At 47.2% G+C, this 19,273-nt stretch overlaps 1 protein-coding gene across 2 annotated transcripts in view; it reads left to right on the plus strand.

Annotated features, from left to right (window-relative positions):
* Positions 1-19,273, plus strand: part of MILR1 (mast cell immunoglobulin like receptor 1) — a 23,575-nt gene continuing 4,302 nt past the window's right edge. The window contains exons 1-6 of one of the 2 annotated variants that reach the window (XM_035103976.3): positions 1-236; positions 326-382; positions 1,514-1,828; positions 3,527-3,841; positions 4,354-4,476; positions 18,162-18,245. In XM_035103976.3, coding sequence (XP_034959867.1) covers positions 194-236; positions 326-382; positions 1,514-1,828; positions 3,527-3,841; positions 4,354-4,476; positions 18,162-18,245 — 937 coding nt within the window. In that variant the 5' untranslated portion in view covers positions 1-193. The remainder of the gene's footprint in view (positions 237-325; positions 383-1,513; positions 1,829-3,526; positions 3,842-4,353; positions 4,477-18,161; positions 18,246-19,273) is intronic. The other variant, XM_088662967.1, reaches the window with a different exon arrangement.

The following is a 19,273-nucleotide window of genomic DNA, read 5'->3' on the forward strand; positions in this document are numbered from 1 at the left end:
CATCAGAACAATCAAGCTTGAATCTGAACACAAGATAAATGTCGACTTTTTTCTTTCTTTCAGCAAACAGAAATCTATTTCCCCTAAATCAACTTCCTCACATTTATTGCTCAACGTTATTCAGACAATACTTACTTAGCAGAACCAAAGCTTTGCAGATGAAAACTAAACCACTTCTCCATTCTTGTTAAAAATGCTGAAGTGCTTAGTGTTTGTGTGTCTCCCTTTAGTATGTGGTATGAAATATTCCTGTTATTAGTGGTGCCTATTTCTACAATGCTGCCCATTTGATAAACCTCACTCAAGGTGTTTTTTCTTCTTTCAGCTCATTCATGTCTACCCAAGCTGGATCACGGGGGTGGTAAGAAAGTTGATCAAAAAGGTAAGTTTCTCCTTCAACTTACAGTAGTGAGATTCAAAGTGCTATACTAGAATAGATGGTATGTTCAACTATATGTGTACTGTATAAGATCAGTAAATCATCCTAGCCTTGGCGCATGTGCAATAATTCTTACTTAGTGCAATAATTCTACTTTATTTCAGTTACTTATACTGTATCTCATTTAAATTGTTTTTTAAACCCACAACAAATAATATCAAAATATAAAAGGCCACAGGGAAGTTGGTGGTAGAATAACCCTGTGGTGGGGGAGAAGACACTGAAGGTCAGTGTTTCTCAACTAGAGGACACCCCCAAAGGAGTGTATGAAGCTATTGGGTGGAGGAGTGTTTCCAAAAATACTATAAGTACAAAAATAAAAGTCACAAAATTTCAATACACTTGCAAATTTAAAAAAAAAGAATTAGGAGAGCTAGGTTTGAAGGGGTGTGGAATATTTATGTTAGCTAAAAGTGGATGTGGGTTTAAAAAGGTTGAGAAACATTTGTTCTGGTGGAGGAAAATGAGGCGGACTGCCTCCCTCCCCCTCTCACCTGAAGTCCATCCCACGAGAAAATTAATGGGGGGCGAGGGGTGGAAAAGTCCGGCCTCAACAGGTCCTGAGGTCTTTCTTCACCTTTCTCTTTTCTGGAAACCTCTTTGTATCAAACACCAATGTGAGCAGAAAATATAGAATCATCTGTTCAAATCTGATGTAAAGTTTTGATTAAGGCTTACAGAAAAGCAGCTTGTCATGTAGGGATTTTCTCTATGTGCTGGGCTTTACAGCTATAGATTGTGACATTGCTGCTGTTAATTTGTAGGATAGTTTTTAATGTATTTTATGGTTATGTATTTCTCTCTTTTTTTCTGTAAACCACTCTCTGAGTATGTCTGTACAAGTGCAGATTATGTCTGAGTATGTCTGTACAAGAGCAGAGGTTATTTTATTAATTCATGGTCTAGTGATATTGATCAGGATGTCTATATGGAACTACCGTGTTCTGCAGGCACTCGATGCCACAACGCAAAAACTAGCTGCTGGTCAGCAGAGCAACAGTGGCCGAGTGCAGCTTCCAATTCAGCACACAGCATATTCTAAGGAGTTGTTTGCGTCTTGACTTCTCATTACAGATGTGCCTGACAATTTCGCTACTCGCTCAGGGTCCAAAGCTGTTTTCAGCATTTGCAGCCATCCAAACGAAACCATCATAGGTGGGAATGTGATCCTAGTGTGCTACTACTCAAAGAATGATTGGCTGCCAATTAACTACACACTTTTCAGAAACCAGATCACGGCTATAGGTTATGCAACAACGTACAGGACAGAAGAAAGGGCTATGTTTAACCTCACAGTCATGTCCACCAGCGATCTGGGTGAATATAAATGTAAAGCTCAAAGATTTAAGGAATCCCAATACAGCCGTGGACTCAACATTACATTAAAAGGTATGTGTATTTCTAATATCAAAAGAGTTCTGGTTTTAGGGTGTGATCTTGAAAAGTGTCAGTTGGGAATCCTCATGGTGTTCTCATCAATTATGAGCCTGCTGTGCTGAGAACTTACAGCTTGTAAGAACCCAAGCACTTGTCATGACAGGTGACATTTGCACTTGAAAAGGCAGTGCACCCAAATTCAAAAAGAAAGACCTCTGCATGCAGGGCCAGAGTCTACATTTGCCGTACAAACATTCATGGGTAAAGAGCAAACTAAAGGTTAAAAGGAAAATGCACTTAAAGACATAAGAATGGGACACACAGCAACAGCAACAGCAACAACAACCTGGGACTAAACATCAGCAAAAACCAGGGATTGCCCAGCAGAGCTTTAAGTGGAATATGGTTTGTATAAGAACAGTCCTCCCTACTGACAGGCTTAAGGATGCACCCATGGTTAAAAAGCATTGGCTTAGGCTAACTTCCTTTCTGTGAACGGCACAGAGTTCTGCTTATGGGGAAATGTAAGTTTCTTCCCCCTTGCAGCCTCCTCACAAATCTGCTCCTAGGAATTGGAGAACTATTTGTAATGGTGTGGTGACTCTACGTGGAAAGTTTCCAGAATGCCCCCTCTTGCACTAATTTGAAACAATCTATAATCTATTTAGTTGCTGTTGTTGTTTCATCAAGTTTTGATTAAGGCTTACGGAGAAGGAGCTTGTCAAGTACTATATATTCCTGCGTATAAGACTACTTTTTAACCCAGGAAAATCTTCTCAAAAGTCGGGGGCCATCTTATACGCCGGGTCGTATTTCTTATATGGCAAGTATATCCCAAACGCTACATTTTAACTGGAAAAGTTGGGGTCGTCTTATACGCCCAGTCGTCTTATACGGCAGAATATACGAGTAGGGATTTTCTCTATGTGCTGGGTTTTACAGCTATATATTGTGACATTGCTGCTGTTAATTTGTAGGATAGGTTTCAATGTATTTCATGGTTACGTATTTCTCTCTCTCTTTTTTGCTGTAAACCACTCTCTGAATGTGTCTGTACAAGCGCAGATTATAAGTGAATTGCTACAATTGCTACCGCTAATACTATCCTGCCCAAGCTTTTGATAACTGGTAAAGACCTCGGGGTTGGTTATGTGCTACACACAAAGATGTATATTAAAGTTCTGACACAGCAGGGATTGTTTTACTTTGGGAAATGTTGATTTATGAGGGGGGATTTGAAGTAGAGCAAATGCACGGGGTGTTCTACCTCTCTTCTCCCCCCCCCCAACGCTTTACAATGTCAACTCCAACTCACTCCTGAAAGCTGATTCTCCCTCTCTGCAGTGCTTTGCCCGTGTGGAAGGGATGAAGGAAGGCTGGGTAGGGTCAGGATTGGAGCAGAGAAGCACAAGCACAGGAAACGTTTGAGAATAGCATTTCCCCTGCTCCCAATCCCCTCACTGCCATTTGGAATTAATGGAATCCACTGCCAGAAGACACTTAGATATCTCCCAGAGGTTATTTTATCAATTCATGGTCTAGTGATATTGATCAGGATGTCTATATGGAACTACCGTGTTCTGCAGCCACTTGATGCCACAACGCAAAAAACAGCTGCTGGTCAGCAAAGCAACAGTGGCCAAGTGCAGCTTCCAATTCAGCACACAGCATATTCTAAGGAGTTGTTTGCGTCTTGACTTCTCATTACAGATGTGTCTGACAATTTCGCTACTCACTCAGGGTCCAAAGCTGTTTTCAGCATTTACAGCCATCCAAACGAAACCATCATAGGCGGGAATGTGATCCTAGTGTGCTACTACTCAAAGAATGATTGGCTGCCAATTAACTACACACTTTTCAGAAACCAGGCCAAGGCTGTAGGCTATGCAACAACATACGGAACAGAAGAAAAGGCTGTGTTTAACCTCACAGTCATGTCCACCAGCGATCTGGGTGAATATAAATGTAAAGCTCAAAGATTTACGGAATCCCAATACAGCCGTGGACTCAACATTACATTAAGAGGTATGTGTGTTTTATAATATCTAGAGAGTTCTGGTTTTAGGGTGTGATCTTGAAAAGTGTCAGTTGGGAATCTCATCAATTATGAGCCTGTCGTGCTGAGAATTTACAGCTTGTAAGAACCCAAGCACTTGTCATGACAGGTGACATTTGCACTTGAAAAGCCAGTGTGCCCAAATTCAAAAAGTAAGACCTCTGCATGCAGGGCCAGAGTCTACATTTGCCATACGAACATCCATGGCTAAAGAACAAACTAAAGGTTTAAAGGAAAATGCACTTAAAGACATAAGAATGGGACACACACACACACAACAACAACAACAACAACCTGGGACTAAACATCAGCAAAAACCAGGGATTGCCCAGCAGCGCTTTGATTGGAATATAACTTGTATAAGAACAATCTAGAATCTATTTAGTTGCTGTTGTTGTTTCTTTTTACTTAAAAATGCATCACATTGGACAAGAACCTCATCCATGTTTACCTAACATCTATATGATTATATTTCTCCCAGTGGCGGAAGAGAAAAAGAACAAAAACTTGGTAGCATACATTGTGGCTCCCTTGCTTTTGTTGCTGTTGCTGCTAGCAGTAAGCACAGCAATTGCACTGTTGATTCTTCCTTGGTGTAAAGCAAGTAAGTATGACTTTGGTTTACCTATACTGTATAAGGATCTCTTTTTGTTTTTTAGACTTCAACTTCTGATATCACACTATTGGCCATCAATCTATCTGCCTACAACACATTTAACAGTCCTGTGCAGGTTTTTCTATTAGGAAATGTTTAAATGTTATAATTAAAGTTTAGTTTTCTTTCCTGTTTTGATTCAGCGGCCAAGGTTTCCAAATTTGTGGTGTGGTCTTGACCCATATTTGACCTGAGGCAGTTTTGAACAGATGCCAAAGTGCCCAATGACCTCTCTGCTTTAGCTACCATCGCTGCAAGAGTGCAAAAAAAAATTGAACTGCACAAACATTTGGAAATAAGCTTGAAATGTTAAGTTCATTAATCTTATTTGAGATGTTAAACGGTTTCAAACGGTTTTTCCAAAGGGAACCAAATGAATTGCTTTCAGATACTTCACTTCTTTAAACAAATCTGTTGTGATTTGGTGCTTTGGTGAAGGCCTTGCACATTTATTCAACCTGGTTTTTAGTCATTTTTGTGTATGCCCACAGAAACCCAAAGTTTCTCATCTAAAAGCCCCACAGCTTCATAATGATTTTTAAGACTGGAAATTAGATTATCAACAATTACATAAAACCATCTGTCTTGAATAGATCCTTTGGATTTCTGTCACTTCGGTTCTGTCATTTCATCATGAATCGATTTCCTCTTCTTAAGGCACCTCTCTGTAATTTTTTTTAATTTAACGTATCTTCTAACAACTTAAATAATGGCTTGGATCTCGATGTTCTAAGAGACCATATTCTCCCGTACAAATGTGCCCAGGGTTTGAGATCTACGTAGGAGGCCTTTCTCTTGGTCCCATCACCCTCGGAGACACGTCGGTGAGGATGCAAGAGAGGGCTTTCTCAGCGTGCTGCTGAGGTATTTGGGGGGGGATTGGGTTCTTGTTTTTATTTTGTTTATATCTTTTGTGGTTTTATATTCTGATTTTGTTCTGTGTGGCTAAGCCCTTCCCTGGCAAGACAAACATATTTCTGTCGAGAAAATTCATGGCGCTCCTAAACCTCCTGCGAGTCTTGTACCCTAGCACATGGTACATACAAATATTAACTTGAGGTTTGAGGGAACAAGCGCTTCGCATTTGGTTTTACACTCACAAAGATGAAAGTTTAAAAAAAACCATGCAGATTTATTCTGGTGTGCTGAGCATACAGGCAAATTAATTCACAATGAAGCATTAGATAATGAAAGAGTAATCTTTCCTTACCTTGAGTAGCGCTGGCGTGGCAACATCTCTGTGCTTCGGCAGAATCCTTATCAGCTTTTCCTCCTAATAAAAGTGCTTGAGCATCTGGCAGCCAGCTTTCACAATGTCACTCAGAACCACACGGTGATTTTGAAACCAAGCCCAGGTTGAATGAACTTCCCTGACCTTTTCTCACTTTTCTGTCGCTCCAGATCACATCTGCACTCCATGTTGTTAACTTCGCCTTAAAACAATGCCAAAACAGATGTAGACTTGTCCCTACGTGTTCTAGGCCAAACAAGAGGCGGCAACATGCATTCTCATGTGATAGCTTCTCTCTGCCGCTGTGGCGTAGTAAAGTCCTTTTTAAGAGAACTGTAGGAAATGTGAACTGGGGCCTAGTCATTCTGGTCTCTGTGCGCCTTAATCCTATTCATAAAGGCCTATAGAAAAATTGGGGTTTAGCAACCTCATAGCCACCACTCTGGTCTGCCAAGATGCCAAAATTCATCTCGTAAAGTATCGCTTGGTTTTTCCGTCTAGGCCCGGGATTTTACCCCTGTTCCTTACCGGTACTTAGAACAGACCTGCTGAAGTTATAGACACAACTAACTTTGGCTCATTCATTTCAGCGGGTCTTTGACTAGAACGTCATTGGAGACAACCCGCCGTCAGTCAAGAGTAGACAACATGGCGCTAGATGGGTCAATGAGCGGACTCGGGATGAGGCAGTTTCCTATGTTCCTATGGGTGTGTCCTGGAGAAAGCCTCGAGACTTGTAAAGATAGGTGTCAAGGGCTGCATTGGCAGCCAAGGCCTGAGGTCCCTCACCCATGTATATAAGTGGTATAGCACATTTGTTTGATTGCTGATAATAAATAATAATAATAATAATAATAATAATAATAATAATAATAATAATAAACTTTTATTTATATCCCACCCTCCCCGGCCGAAGTCGGGCTCAGGGCGGTTAACATTAGATATATTGAAGGAGTGAAAGCCAGTGACCTATCTTGGAACACTGTAAAGACCAGGCAAGAGCCATTTTATATAGCCAGAAAAGCCATTTTATAAAAGCAAGCTAAAAGCTAAAATCTATTTCTCTTTCTCCGGCTTGCAACAGCAGTATCAAAAATAGAATTTTGCAAACGGCAGCAAGCTACTGCGGTTAGGGTATTTTGCAAGCTTTAAGCTATTTATGAGAAATGATCCCCTGACATTTGCCTCAAAACTTAGATGAACCACGATAAGCAAGCAAAGAGCAGGATGTTCAGCTCCCCACAAAACTAGTTAGTTCTCGCTTCTCCAGGATGTGCCCACCACAGGACTCCAGGTGCGACACACTGTTATGAGCTGTCAAGACCACTAACTCTCTTGCGTACATTTCTAAGAAGGGGGCCGTGGTTATCGGAATTAGTTAAGTGTCAGGAAGTTTCTCTCAATAATAAGCCTGCAGCACCATCTAGTGGATAGGGCAGCTTGGAACCAAACAAGGCAACCACCAATTTTCATTGGTTGAGCTTTAATGAATATGCATCAGGAAGTATAAGAACTTGCTAGCCATTGGTTGGGGGGAGGTTACTGGGTTGGAAGAGGGGTTGGGCCTTGCTTGTGCTAAGAGTATAAAAGATGGATCAATTTTTGGTCACAGCATGCATTTTTTCCATTTCTAAATGCATCCAACTTGCTTTGTACAAAACAACTTGAATCTATATAAACTTTCTTGTTAAAAGAATATCGCTGCCTGGCTTTCATTTCTGGTCAATCTCTGAAGTCCTGGAACTTGCTTAACAGCACCTTACATTTCTGGTGCCCCAGGTGACTCGGATCAAAAGGACCTTAAGTCCTTAATAAGACCAGAAGGCAGCTCCCTTGCCCTTTATGGGCAGGGCGGGGCGGCAGCCAACCGGCTAACCAGCTACTCCAACGCGCACCGAAAACCTTTCTTCGGAGGAGAGCGGACGGCACTTGGACCCCCTGCGCCCTGCACCAAAGAGGCAACGGATTGAAGAACCGAGGTTGAGAGGACAGGACAGAAACCAGCCGGCTGGGGGGTGAGTAAAACAAGCCCTAAGGGGGAATAGGAAGACCTCCTTTTAATTAAGGAGAAGGGAGATCCTGATCACATCTCCAGCGTGTTGGTGGTAACAGGGGAAGGATTGTCCCCCTGACAAGCACCCACGCTTAGGAAAAAGGAAGAAAGAGAAAGGGGGGGAACCGGGAGGTTAGAGTGTGGTGCAGCGTCCAGCAAAAGAGGCACCTTTGGTGTGCATGTGTGCTTGACAACCCCAGGGCATTCCCCTGGGGTAGTAGCAACCAGTACCTCGGTTCTCAGCCGGGCGACCGCGTCTGGGCAGGGAAAGTTGCGAACTGAGTCTGTGAGTGCTTGAGTGTGTGAACGCTGCACAGGGCCATACTAAATATGGGAGGGGGAGGCTCAAAGGGTCCAATGACCCCCCTTCAATGCATGCTGAACAACTTCGATAAGGGCTTCTCCGGTGACTATGGCATAGAAATGACACCAGAACGCTTACGGAACTTGTGTGAATTAGACTGGCCAACGCAAGGCACCGGGTGGCCCTCAGAGGGGAGTTTTGATAGGTACCTGGTCGGACGTTTGTGGGCCAACATCATCAAGGACAAGGGAGGTCATCCCGATCAGATACCGTTTGTGGACAGTTGGCTGAACGTCATAATAGAAGACCCCCCTTGGCTGAAGAAATGCAAGACTGACCAATGCAAGGTCATGGCCCTCGGGAATGAAATTAGAGGAGGACAAGTAGGAAAATGTCTTAAGAAGCCCATCTACCAGGGACCAGAGGCAGAAGTCCTCGCTCCACCCCCATATGTTCCAAGTGCCGTGGTGGCCCCACTGGGAGACCAGGGACAAGCACCCCATGTCCCCAACGCTCCACCGCTGCCCCAATATGTGGCCCCAGGAGCCGAAGCAGGAGGCGGGGTGCCCTCAGCCAGCCCAGAAAGCAAAGGGACAGAGCCTACTGAACAGGTTCTGGAGGAATTATACCCCAATCTTAAAGAATTGAGGGAGAAAATGAGTAGGTGCCGGTCCTCCACCACCATGTATCGGAAGGCTGAAGAGGCTTATCGCAACGGGCGAAATAAGGCATTGGGGGACTACATAAAGCGGTCCAGGTCCACCGCAGAGGCAGGAGCAGCAGTCCTGACACCCCTTCGCGTAGTCTGGGACAATCCACCACCGGCACCCCCTGCAGTTCAGGGAGGACAAGGCGGTGCACAAGTTGACCCTCCACGTAGGACATTCACCCTCCAGTACGTCCCCTTCACCACCACCGATTTGATGAATTGGAAGACCCACACCCCTGCATTTGCTGAGAAACCCCAGGCAATGGTGGACTTGCTGTCCTCCATATTTGCAGCCCATGAACCTACCTGGCCAGACTGTCAGCAGCTGCTGAGCACCCTTTTTACTTCAGAGGAGAGGAGACGAATTAATTCACAGGCATGTGAACATCTAAAAGATCAACAGGTGGCCGAACGGGACTGGCCTGGCCGCTATCCCCTGACCGACCCACATTGGGACCCAAATGTCCCAGACCAGCGCACTGCCCTGACAACCTACCGAGAAATTCTCCTGCATGGCGTTCGTAGGGCAGCTAGAAAACCAACAGACTTGTCTAAAGTCTCGACTGTAACACAGAAACCAGATGAAAGTCCCGGTGATTTTCTTGAGCGCCTGATGGAAGCCTATAGAATTTGGACCCCTTTCGACCCTGAAGACGCTGCACATGAGTTAATGGTGAACGCCTCCTTCATAGGACAGTGTGCAAAGGACATCAGAACAAAGATCCAGAAACAGGCCGGGTTCCAAGGCATGTCTAGATCCCAAATCATGGCCATTGCCCAAAAGGTGTTTGAACAGAGGGGAGATGTGGAGAAGAGAGAGAAAAAGCAGTGGATGAAGGAAAAGGCAGCGGTGATAGCCGCGGCAATGGCTCACACCCCAGTGACCCGGGAGGTGCGCCGCAACAACTCAGAAACCCGTGGCCGAGGGGGCGGAAGAGGTCAAGCCTTAGGAAGAAACCAGTGTGCGGTGTGCAAGCGGGAAGGGCACTGGAAGGCCGAATGTCCCCAGAATCAGCCAGGAAGAAGGGGAGAAGACAGAGGACGAGACCGCCGTGGCAGAATAGTGGAAGGAAGATACGCCAGAGGACCGGACAGGACAGACCTTGTGGGCCTGGCAGCCATGGGAGAATACCAAGACTAGGACGGACCGGGTTCCTCCTTTGTAGGCACTCAGCAAGCCTTTTTAGGTTCCCAATCGGAACCCATGGTCCAGATTAAATTAGGGAACCGACTCATGGACTTTATGATAGACACCGGAGCTCAATATTCAGTGGTCACCACTCCCCTCCAACGGGAAAGCCACAGAACAGTGAGCATAGTGGGAGCAACTGGCAACCACTCAAGAAAACCTTTTCTACAACCCTTGGACTGTCAGATCGGGGGGCGACACCTGACCCACCAGTTCTTGTACATACCTGAGTGTCCCGTACCCTTATTGGGTAGAGATGTCCTCTCCAAACTACAGGCTCAAATTACCTTCACCCCCAAAGGACCAGAATTGAAGTTGCCCCCACAGGCAAGCGGCATAATGTCGGTCACGGTGCCCAGAGAGCACTCATGGGAACTTCTGGCAGCCTTAACCACCGAAACCCAGCAAGCCGTCCCCAATGACCAGATCCCTAAAAATCTTCAAGCGCCACCGGGTGTCTGGGCTGAGGACAATCCCCCAGGATTAGCCATCAATATACCACCTATCATAGTCAAATTGAAGCCTTTTGCAACCCCCGTCTCTGTTAAACAATATCCCCTACCACGCCAAGCAGTGGAAGGTATACAGAAGCATCTAGACCGCCTGCTCCACTATGGGCTACTCAAACCTTGCCAATCTGAATGGAATACCCCTTTACTTCCGGTCAAAAAGCCCCAGACCAATGACTATCGTCCGGCACAGGATTTGAGGGTCGTCAACCAAGCCACAGAGACCCTCCACCCCAACGTGCCCAACCCATATACTTTACTAAGCCTCATCCCGCCTGAAGCTACCTTCTTCACCGTGCTGGACCTCAAGGACGCCTTCTTCTGTTGTCGGTTGGCTCCCCAAAGCCAGCCACTCTTTGCCTTCCAGTGGGAGGACCCACTGACCGGTACGAAGGGACAGCTTACGTGGACGAGACTTCCGCAAGGCTTTAAGAACTCGCCCACTCTTTTTGGAACGGCATTGGCACAGGACTTAGCAAAGTACCCCTCAGTACCTGGCCAAAAGGTTGTCTTGCAGTACGTTGATGATATAATCCTGGCGGCAGTAGACTACGAGACCTGCGCAGAGGGTACCGAGGAACTTCTCCACTTGCTGTGGGAAGCTGGCTACAAAGTGTCCCGGAAAAAGGCTCAATTGTGTCAAAAAGAAGTCAAATATTTAGGTTTTAATGTGTCACACCAGCAGAGGTCACTGCGACCTGAAAGAAAGGAAGCTATTTGCTGCATGAAGGAACCTACCACCAGAAAACAGCTGCGGGGATTCCTCGGAGCGGCAGGTTTTTGCAGAATCTGGATCCCAGGCTTCAGTGTCTTAGCAAAACCCCTGAACGAGAGTACCAGAGGCGGGGAAAGGGACCCTTTCGAGTGGGGACCAGCCCAGCAAGCAGCTTTTGAAACTCTTAAGCAATGTCTGATGGCGGCCCCAGCCCTGGGTCTGCCCAATCCCGGGAAAGCATTCCAACTTTATGTGCATGAACAAAGCGGCGTCGCTGCCGGAGTATTAACACAGAAGTTAGGAAGTTGGAATCGCCCTGTCGCCTACCTCTCCAAACAACTGGATCCCACGGCCAAAGGCTGGCCACCCTGTCTGCGAGCTGTTGCTGCAACAGCAACCCTGGTGGCAGAAGCCGATAAGTTCACCTTCGGCCAGGAGATGTATGTGAATGTTCCCCATGCAGTTCTCACCCTCATGGAATATAAAGGGAACTATTGGCTGACCAACCCTCGCATGGCCAAGTACCAAGGACTTTTGTGTGAAAATCCCAGGATACATTTAAGGGTTGTCAACACCCTTAACCCGGCCACTCTACTGCCATTGCCTGACACCGAGGACACGGAGCACCATGATTGCCTCCAAGTGATGGATGAGGTTTACTCCAGCAGACCAGATTTGAAGGATGAGCCAATGAAGAATCCCGATGTAGTGTATTACACGGATGGCAGCAGCTTCATCCTAGACGGCATCCGAAAGGCAGGATATGCGGTGGTAACTAATGAGGAAGTAGTGGAAGCTGAACCATTGTCCCCTGGTACCTCTGCCCAGAAAGCCGAGCTGATTGGACTGACCAGGGCCCTGCAATTGGCAGCTGGATGCAAGGCTAACATCTACACAGATTCCAAATACGCCTTCTTGACCCTGCATGCGCATGGAGCCCTGTGGAAAGAACGAGGCCTGATTGGGGCCCACGGGCAACCCCTGAAATATGGGCCTGAAGTTGAGACGCTACTGGAAGCCGTATGGGGCCCCGAGGAGATTGCTGTGATGCATTGCAAAGGCCATGGGAGAGGACGGGACATGGTCACCAGAGGCAACCGAAAGGCAGACGCCGCCGCCCGTGCAGCAGCTCTGAAACCTCTACCAGCGGTCACCGCAGCCCTCATACCAGACCTCACTCCAGACGATGTGGAACCACATTACACCCCAGATGAAGAGCAGTGGGCACGCCAGGAAGGAGCCAGAGTCCAGAAGGGATGGTTCCTTCTACCAGACAACCGTGTTTTTGTGCCCCACCAACTTGCCAGCATCATTGTGAAAAATCATCATGAGTCCACCCATTTCGGAGGTCCGGCAGCTAGGGAACACCTTGGGAGAATACTCTACATCCCCAATTTATCCCAACTGACTGCTGCTATCTCCCAGAGGTGCATCCTGTGTGCCAAAAACAACCCCAGGCAAGGCCTTCTACCTCCACCAGGCGTGCAACACGTGGGCTACACACCTATGGAAAGCTTGATTGTGGACTTTACTGAATTACCCCAGGCAAGGGGAATCAAATACTTGCTTGTGTTCGTCTGCACGCTGACTGGCTGGGCAGAAGCTTATCCCACCAGGACTGAGAAAGCCCGGGAGGTGACCAAGAAACTGCTACATGAACTCATTCCCAGATTTGGCCTCCCCCGGAGTATTGGCAGTGACAACGGCCCAGCCTTCATTGATAAGGTGGTGCAAGAAGTGTGCAAGGCGCTGCAGATAGACTGGAAGCTACACACAGCCTACAGACCTCAAAGTTCGGGAAAAACTGAGAGAATGAATCGCACCCTGAAGAACCATTTGGCTAAGCTGACCCAGGAGACAGGCCTAGCCTGGCCAGATGTCTTACCTATTGCCTTGTTCCGCATCCGGTGTGCTCCAACCAAGAGACTAAAGCTCTCACCCTTTGAACTCTTGTATGGCCGACCACCCCCTTTCGTCCGTGACATCCCCGCAAGTTTGGGCCGGGTGGGAGATCACATCACCCAGGAACAAGTGCAATCCCTGTCCCGTGTTTTTGCTTCTCTTTCCAGGTACTCCCTCGAGCGTACACCGTGCAGTCTCGCTGAGCCGGTCCACCAGTTCCAGCCGGGCGACAGCGTTTGGGTGAAGGAGTGGAAGCACGATCCCCTCATCCCCAAGTGGCGAGGCCCATATACCGTCCTTCTCTCCACTCCAACTGCGGTGAAAGTGGCCGAGGTGATTCCCTGGGTGCATCACACGCGTCTGAAGAAGTCAGAGGGTGTTTGGACTTGCAAAGGCAACCCGGCTGACCCTCTGAAACTGACTCTCTCCAAGAACCCCTGTGTCTGACGCTACCGGGAGAGCGTTGGGCCACGGGCACCGAGATCCTGCGGCTGATCAGCACAAGGACTTTTCCTCTTTCTACTTTTCCTCTATTCTGTATTGATTTGTTCTATGTCCTATTGGTCTGCCCCCACCGGGCCATACCAACCTCACTGGCCTGCTGACCTCTGCTACGACTGGTTTGTCTTGCCGGTGGTGAGGGACGGCGTGCTCATTGGCTATTGGGAACAGGGATCTAACGCAGCTAAGGTAGTAAAACACCCCACGTCCCCACTGTGGCTCCTCTACCACAACACTGCCCAGCGTGCGTGGGTGTTGCTCCTGCGGGAAGTTGCAGAGACGGTCGAAATCTATCGAGTTCTGGACCGCTCTTGCTGTTGTGGGGGGGTAACCAACTGTCCATCGGGGGGTAGAGCTGTGTACCAACCCCACTTAATAGACCAGGCCCTAATCTTGGTCCAGGTGCTGCATGGGAGGGAGCTTGAATCAGGTGCACATTGAAATTGCTGAACAGGTGCCAGTAAATCCGGCAGCTCCACCTGTGACTGTTGTAGTGGCTCGCACCTCCCAGAATTCCAAAACAACACCTGCGCTTGTAGGCCTGGTGACTCCACACCTAATACCCTTGGATGTGGCAGGGTATTCTTGTGGCTGCATAAGAGTGGCCACCCCAGGGTTTCAACCCCCATACGCCCTAGTCAGGGGCCACATAGGTGACCGCCACCCAGTGGGTCCGGCAGGAAGACAGACAGGGCTCCTAGCTCCAGAAGAATCCAGACCCTGGTACAGACCCTGGTATGCCGACGGCCCCGAAATAGCGGAGATCCTGGACCTTGCATACCTTCAGGCCCAGGCTGGACTCCGGCGGTGGTATCTAGGCAATTAGAGGCAGGGACCTCCTCCTATGCAGAGGCGCCCTTCACCCTCAGACCCCTACCAAGAGGACTGGTCGGAGCTGCAGTGCTATAAGTGGTTTGTCCGACCAGTGATCCGAAGGGGCGTCTTCCTCTGCGCAGGAAGCTTAAGGTGTGGCCACCATAGCTACGTCCTATTCCAACACCCCTGCCTTCCTTTGTGGCTGGTTTACAGAGCCACTGAGGCTCAGGGATGGGCTCATAGCCCCTTCATCCTCATCCGGAGAGTAGGTCCAGCATTTGAACTGTATAGAATTTACTGCCACCTCTACAGCTACCGAGGCTTTGCGGTGTATCAGTCCCAACTTAGTGAGGGAGCCGAACAGTGGTGTCCACGGATGGTCACTTTTCCCTTTATTAAGTGGGAACAATTCGTTTGTCGACGCTGTTCACGCCCCAGTAGGACCGGAGGTTAGAGTCCCACATGCCCTTGCCCTGGTGGACCCCCATCCCTCTGGGTTGTGGTATTACCTCGTTTGTGCTATTTCTGTGTTGCTGGTACAGCCATTTGTTCTGGGGCATCAGACATCCCTCTGATCAGGATGAGGAATCCGATCATACCCTGCCTCCTGATTGTTCTCACCTCCCAGACTGCCACAGGGTGGAGGGAGAACACCTTCCTGAATCTGACCTCTGCTGTAGCAAAAGCCCTGAACCGGTCAGAATGCTGGGTATGTGTGCATGTGCCTATGCACCTAGGACAGGGAATTCCACTAATAGGAGTTCCCCTTTTTATGAACAAGAGTCAGTTTCATGATTTGATGGCCACTCGCCAACGTCTGGGCACCAGATACACCAGATACGTGGTCCCCCAACACCACATCTGGCGTATTGACAGGGTCGAAGAGGGAGGCCCCTGCATCCATAGGGAGATTCCACCCCTCTCGTACGTCTCGGAATGGACCAGACGGACCTATGCATATGCCCAAGATCCTCTCCCGGAAGGGAAATTTGTGGGCAACTACTCGGGGTGCACCAGTCTACACAACTACACCAGACCCCCCCCCATAGACCCAGTGACAGGGTCGACTAACCCATGGGTAACAAACCCATGGACGTTTGCCTGGTCGGTTCCGGGGAAGAGAGAGGGCTGGTTTTGGCTGTGTGACCACACTGCTTACAAGACATTGCCTGCTAATTGGTATGGAACCTGCACCTTGGGTACCCTGGCCCCGGGGCTCACAATCCACGACACCCTCCCAGGAAGAGAACGCACTCGCTTTCGTAGAGCAAGGAACCCCTATACAGGTAACCCCCTGGTGGTCAGGAAAACCAAATTCCACTCAGGCGTTAGAGCCTTCCTACCCTGGCTTGGGGTTGCTGAACTAGAACGAGCACTGGTCAATGTCTCAGCATCGCTGGAACTCTTCGCCAATTCCACTGCTGATGCTTTAACCACCCTTCAGGGGGAGGTAGAACAGATGGCCTTGATGGCCAACTCTACGGCTGATGCCTTACTGGCCCTTCAGCTAGAGGTCAGACAGATGGCCACAACCTCTCTGCAGAACAGGATGGCTTTAGACTACCTACTGGCCAGCCAGGGAGGGGTATGTGCCCTCCTTAACTCTTCCTGTTGTGTGTACATCAATCAGGACCAGCGGGTGGTCACCGATATTGGAAGGATTAGGAAGTTAGCAAATGTGTACAACCAGAGCACCCGGGTGCAGGGTGATGTTCAAAACATAAAAAAACAGGCTGATCTGTACCACAAAGTTAGCCTAGATGGTGAAGGGCTCCCCAGTGTATGGAGTTGGCTTACTTCCTGGCTCCCAGGGTGGTCATGGTTAAAAGAGATTCTGCTCGTTGTATTGGTTTTCTTTATTATTGTCTTAGCCTTATCATGCATTGTGCCTTGCCTTATTCAGATTGTACGCCGAATGGTAAGCCGCTCAGTTAATGCAGCTACACGTACTCGTGTCCTGGCTCTCTATGATCTGGTACCTAGAGGTTCATCAAGCGAAGATGCAGAACCATAAATGGTTAGCATTTCGTGATGAAAAGGGGGGAATGAAGGAGTGAAAGCCAGTGACCTATCTTGGAACACTGTAAAGACCAGGCAAGAGCCATTTTATATAGCCAGAAAAGCCATTTTATAAAAGCAAGCTAAAAGCTAAAATCTATTTCTCTTTCTCCGGCTTGCAACAGCAGTATCAAAAATAGAATTTTGCAAACGGCAGCAAGCTACTGCGGTTAGGGTATTTTGCAAGCTTTAAGCTATTTATGAGAAATGATCCCCTGACATTTGCCTCAAAACTTAGATGAACCACGATAAGCAAGCAAAGAGCAGGATGTTCAGCTCCCCACAAAACTAGTTAGTTCTCGCTTCTCCAGGATGTGCCCACCACAGGACTCCAGGTGCGACACACTGTTATGAGCTGTCAAGACCACTAACTCTCTTGCGTACATTTCTAAGAAGGGGGCCGTGGTTATCGGAATTAGTTAAGTGTCAGGAAGTTTCTCTCAATAATAAGCCTGCAGCACCATCTAGTGGATAGGGCAGCTTGGAACCAAACAAGGCAACCACCAATTTTCATTGGTTGAGCTTTAATGAATATGCATCAGGAAGTATAAGAACTTGCTAGCCATTGGTTGGGGGGAGGTTACTGGGTTGGAAGAGGGGTTGGGCCTTGCTTGTGCTAAGAGTATAAAAGATGGATCAATTTTTGGTCACAGCATGCATTTTTTCCATTTCTAAATGCATCCAACTTGCTTTGTACAAAACAACTTGAATCTATATAAACTTTCTTGTTAAAAGAATATCGCTGCCTGGCTTTCATTTCTGGTCAATCTCTGAAGTCCTGGAACTTGCTTAACAGCACCTTACATTTCAACATTAGTATAAAATCAAACAATAATTAAATTACCTCCTAAAAACAGGTCAAATCAAATTAAAGTCTAATTAGATGGCTTTCCGGAGGGTTAGGGTAGGGAACAGTAAGCGCTCATCGGCCCAACTGTTTAGGCTGATCTTATATGGATGGGCCTGTGAGAATGCTGGGAGGCCTCTTTCATATTAGTTCTTATACAAAAAGAAAAGGGGAGTCAGGCTGAACCCTGACCAAAGGCATGGCAGAACAACTCCTGTCTTGCAGGCCCTGCAGAAAGATGTCAAATCCCACAGGGCCCTGATCTCTTGTGGCAGAACGTTCCACCAGGCCGGGGCTAAGGCCAAAAAGGCCCTGGCCTTGGTTGAGGCCAGCCTAATCTCTCTGAAATGGTTCCTGTATTTAGAGCAAGGGCAGGGAACCTTTTGTTGTAGGCCTCATCCCTTGAGGGAAACCTGTCAGGGTGGCATGCTGGTGGTGGGCAGGGCCTGTGGAGATTGGGCTATTATTTCTTACTGCCACCCCCTTTCCCTCTCTCTGCATCTCCCTTTCTACCACCCATCAGTCCCTCCTTGAACTAGGGGAGGGACAACCGTGGCAAGAACATGCAAGCTTCATAGGGCTTTCCCCCACTTCATCCTTCAATTGCTCAGTCCGTTTCAGACCATGCACATTATTTTGTCCATGTCTCTCTGGGCTCCCCCAACTGCATTACATTTGACCCAAGTTCATCACCCCTGACCTAGAGCCAAGAGAAGAGGATGCTTCATAGGGGAAAGCAAGGCCTTGCTTATCAGAAACACATTTTAACCCTATCACTGTATTTTGCTTTTATTTCACAGGAAAACAGAGTACAGGCAGCAAACCAACTGTTGTCGTTTCAGCCCGTCACCCAAGCAGTGACAACGGTGACGTTTATGATACTGGTAAAGACCAAACAATTCCATACCCTCCCAACATTTCCCCGATGAAAATAGGGACATCCCATTCCGTAATGATAATTTTACTATTTATACCCCCACACATCTGACTGGGTTGACCCAGCCACTGTGGAAAGCAAGACAAAGTATCGTATTGAAAGAAACAAGATTTGGTTCAAGGAATTCTGGCTCTATATGGCAAGGGGAATGAATATTTTACCAATCCTTTGTTGTAACATTGCCACAAGGGGTAGGGGGGTGGAAACACACACAACAAATCTTTTAGGCACATGTAATAAAGGAGATTATAGCTCATACGGAAGCAGTACATGATATATACTGCATTGAGACCCTGTAGTGTGTAGAATGACATGTGCCAATGGGCCAAACCATATAGCCAGTTGACTACCAGGAGCTTGTGCAAAGAGCTTTGAAAGCTGGCTGAGAAGAGAATAGAAAACAGGGCTGAAAAGAGTTGCAATAGGCCTAGTGCTAAAATCATAAGGCTCAATAACAGGAGAGCCTGGAGATTTACAGTATGTAAATTTGTACCTCCCTGTGTTCCAAAGCCTCAAGGTGGTTATTTTATGAGGGGCATTCACGGCAACTACAGGTACCTTTTCTCATCTACATGGAACATATTTATGAAAAGGGCCAAGAATAAGGAACTCTTTCATTTGAAGGAGCAAATGCAAAGAACGGACAAACCCAAACTCTAATAACTCTTTCCTGAAAAGGGATATATAGAAAAGCAATTTTAGCACTTCCAGAAGCTACAAAATATGCCCAGTTTCATTCCTATCAATCATTAAAAACTCAACCTGGGAACCATACAATTGAGAATTGTATTTAGTATTTCCCTGCATCTTAACAGAGATTCAGTTTTGTTAAATAGTCTCATTTCAGACATCACATTCCTGACCTTTCAAGACCATGGATTTTAGGATGAAGAATATAATTTCTGATTTGAGGCATAAAATATAAAAGATTGATCTGTTTTTGCAGGCCAGAAATGCCAGTTAACTCATCTTTTC

The sequence above is a fragment of the Zootoca vivipara genome, chromosome 2 (assembly GCF_965207765.1).
Source record: "Zootoca vivipara chromosome 2, rZooViv2.hap1.1, whole genome shotgun sequence".
Taxonomy (NCBI): Eukaryota; Metazoa; Chordata; class Lepidosauria; order Squamata; family Lacertidae; genus Zootoca; species Zootoca vivipara.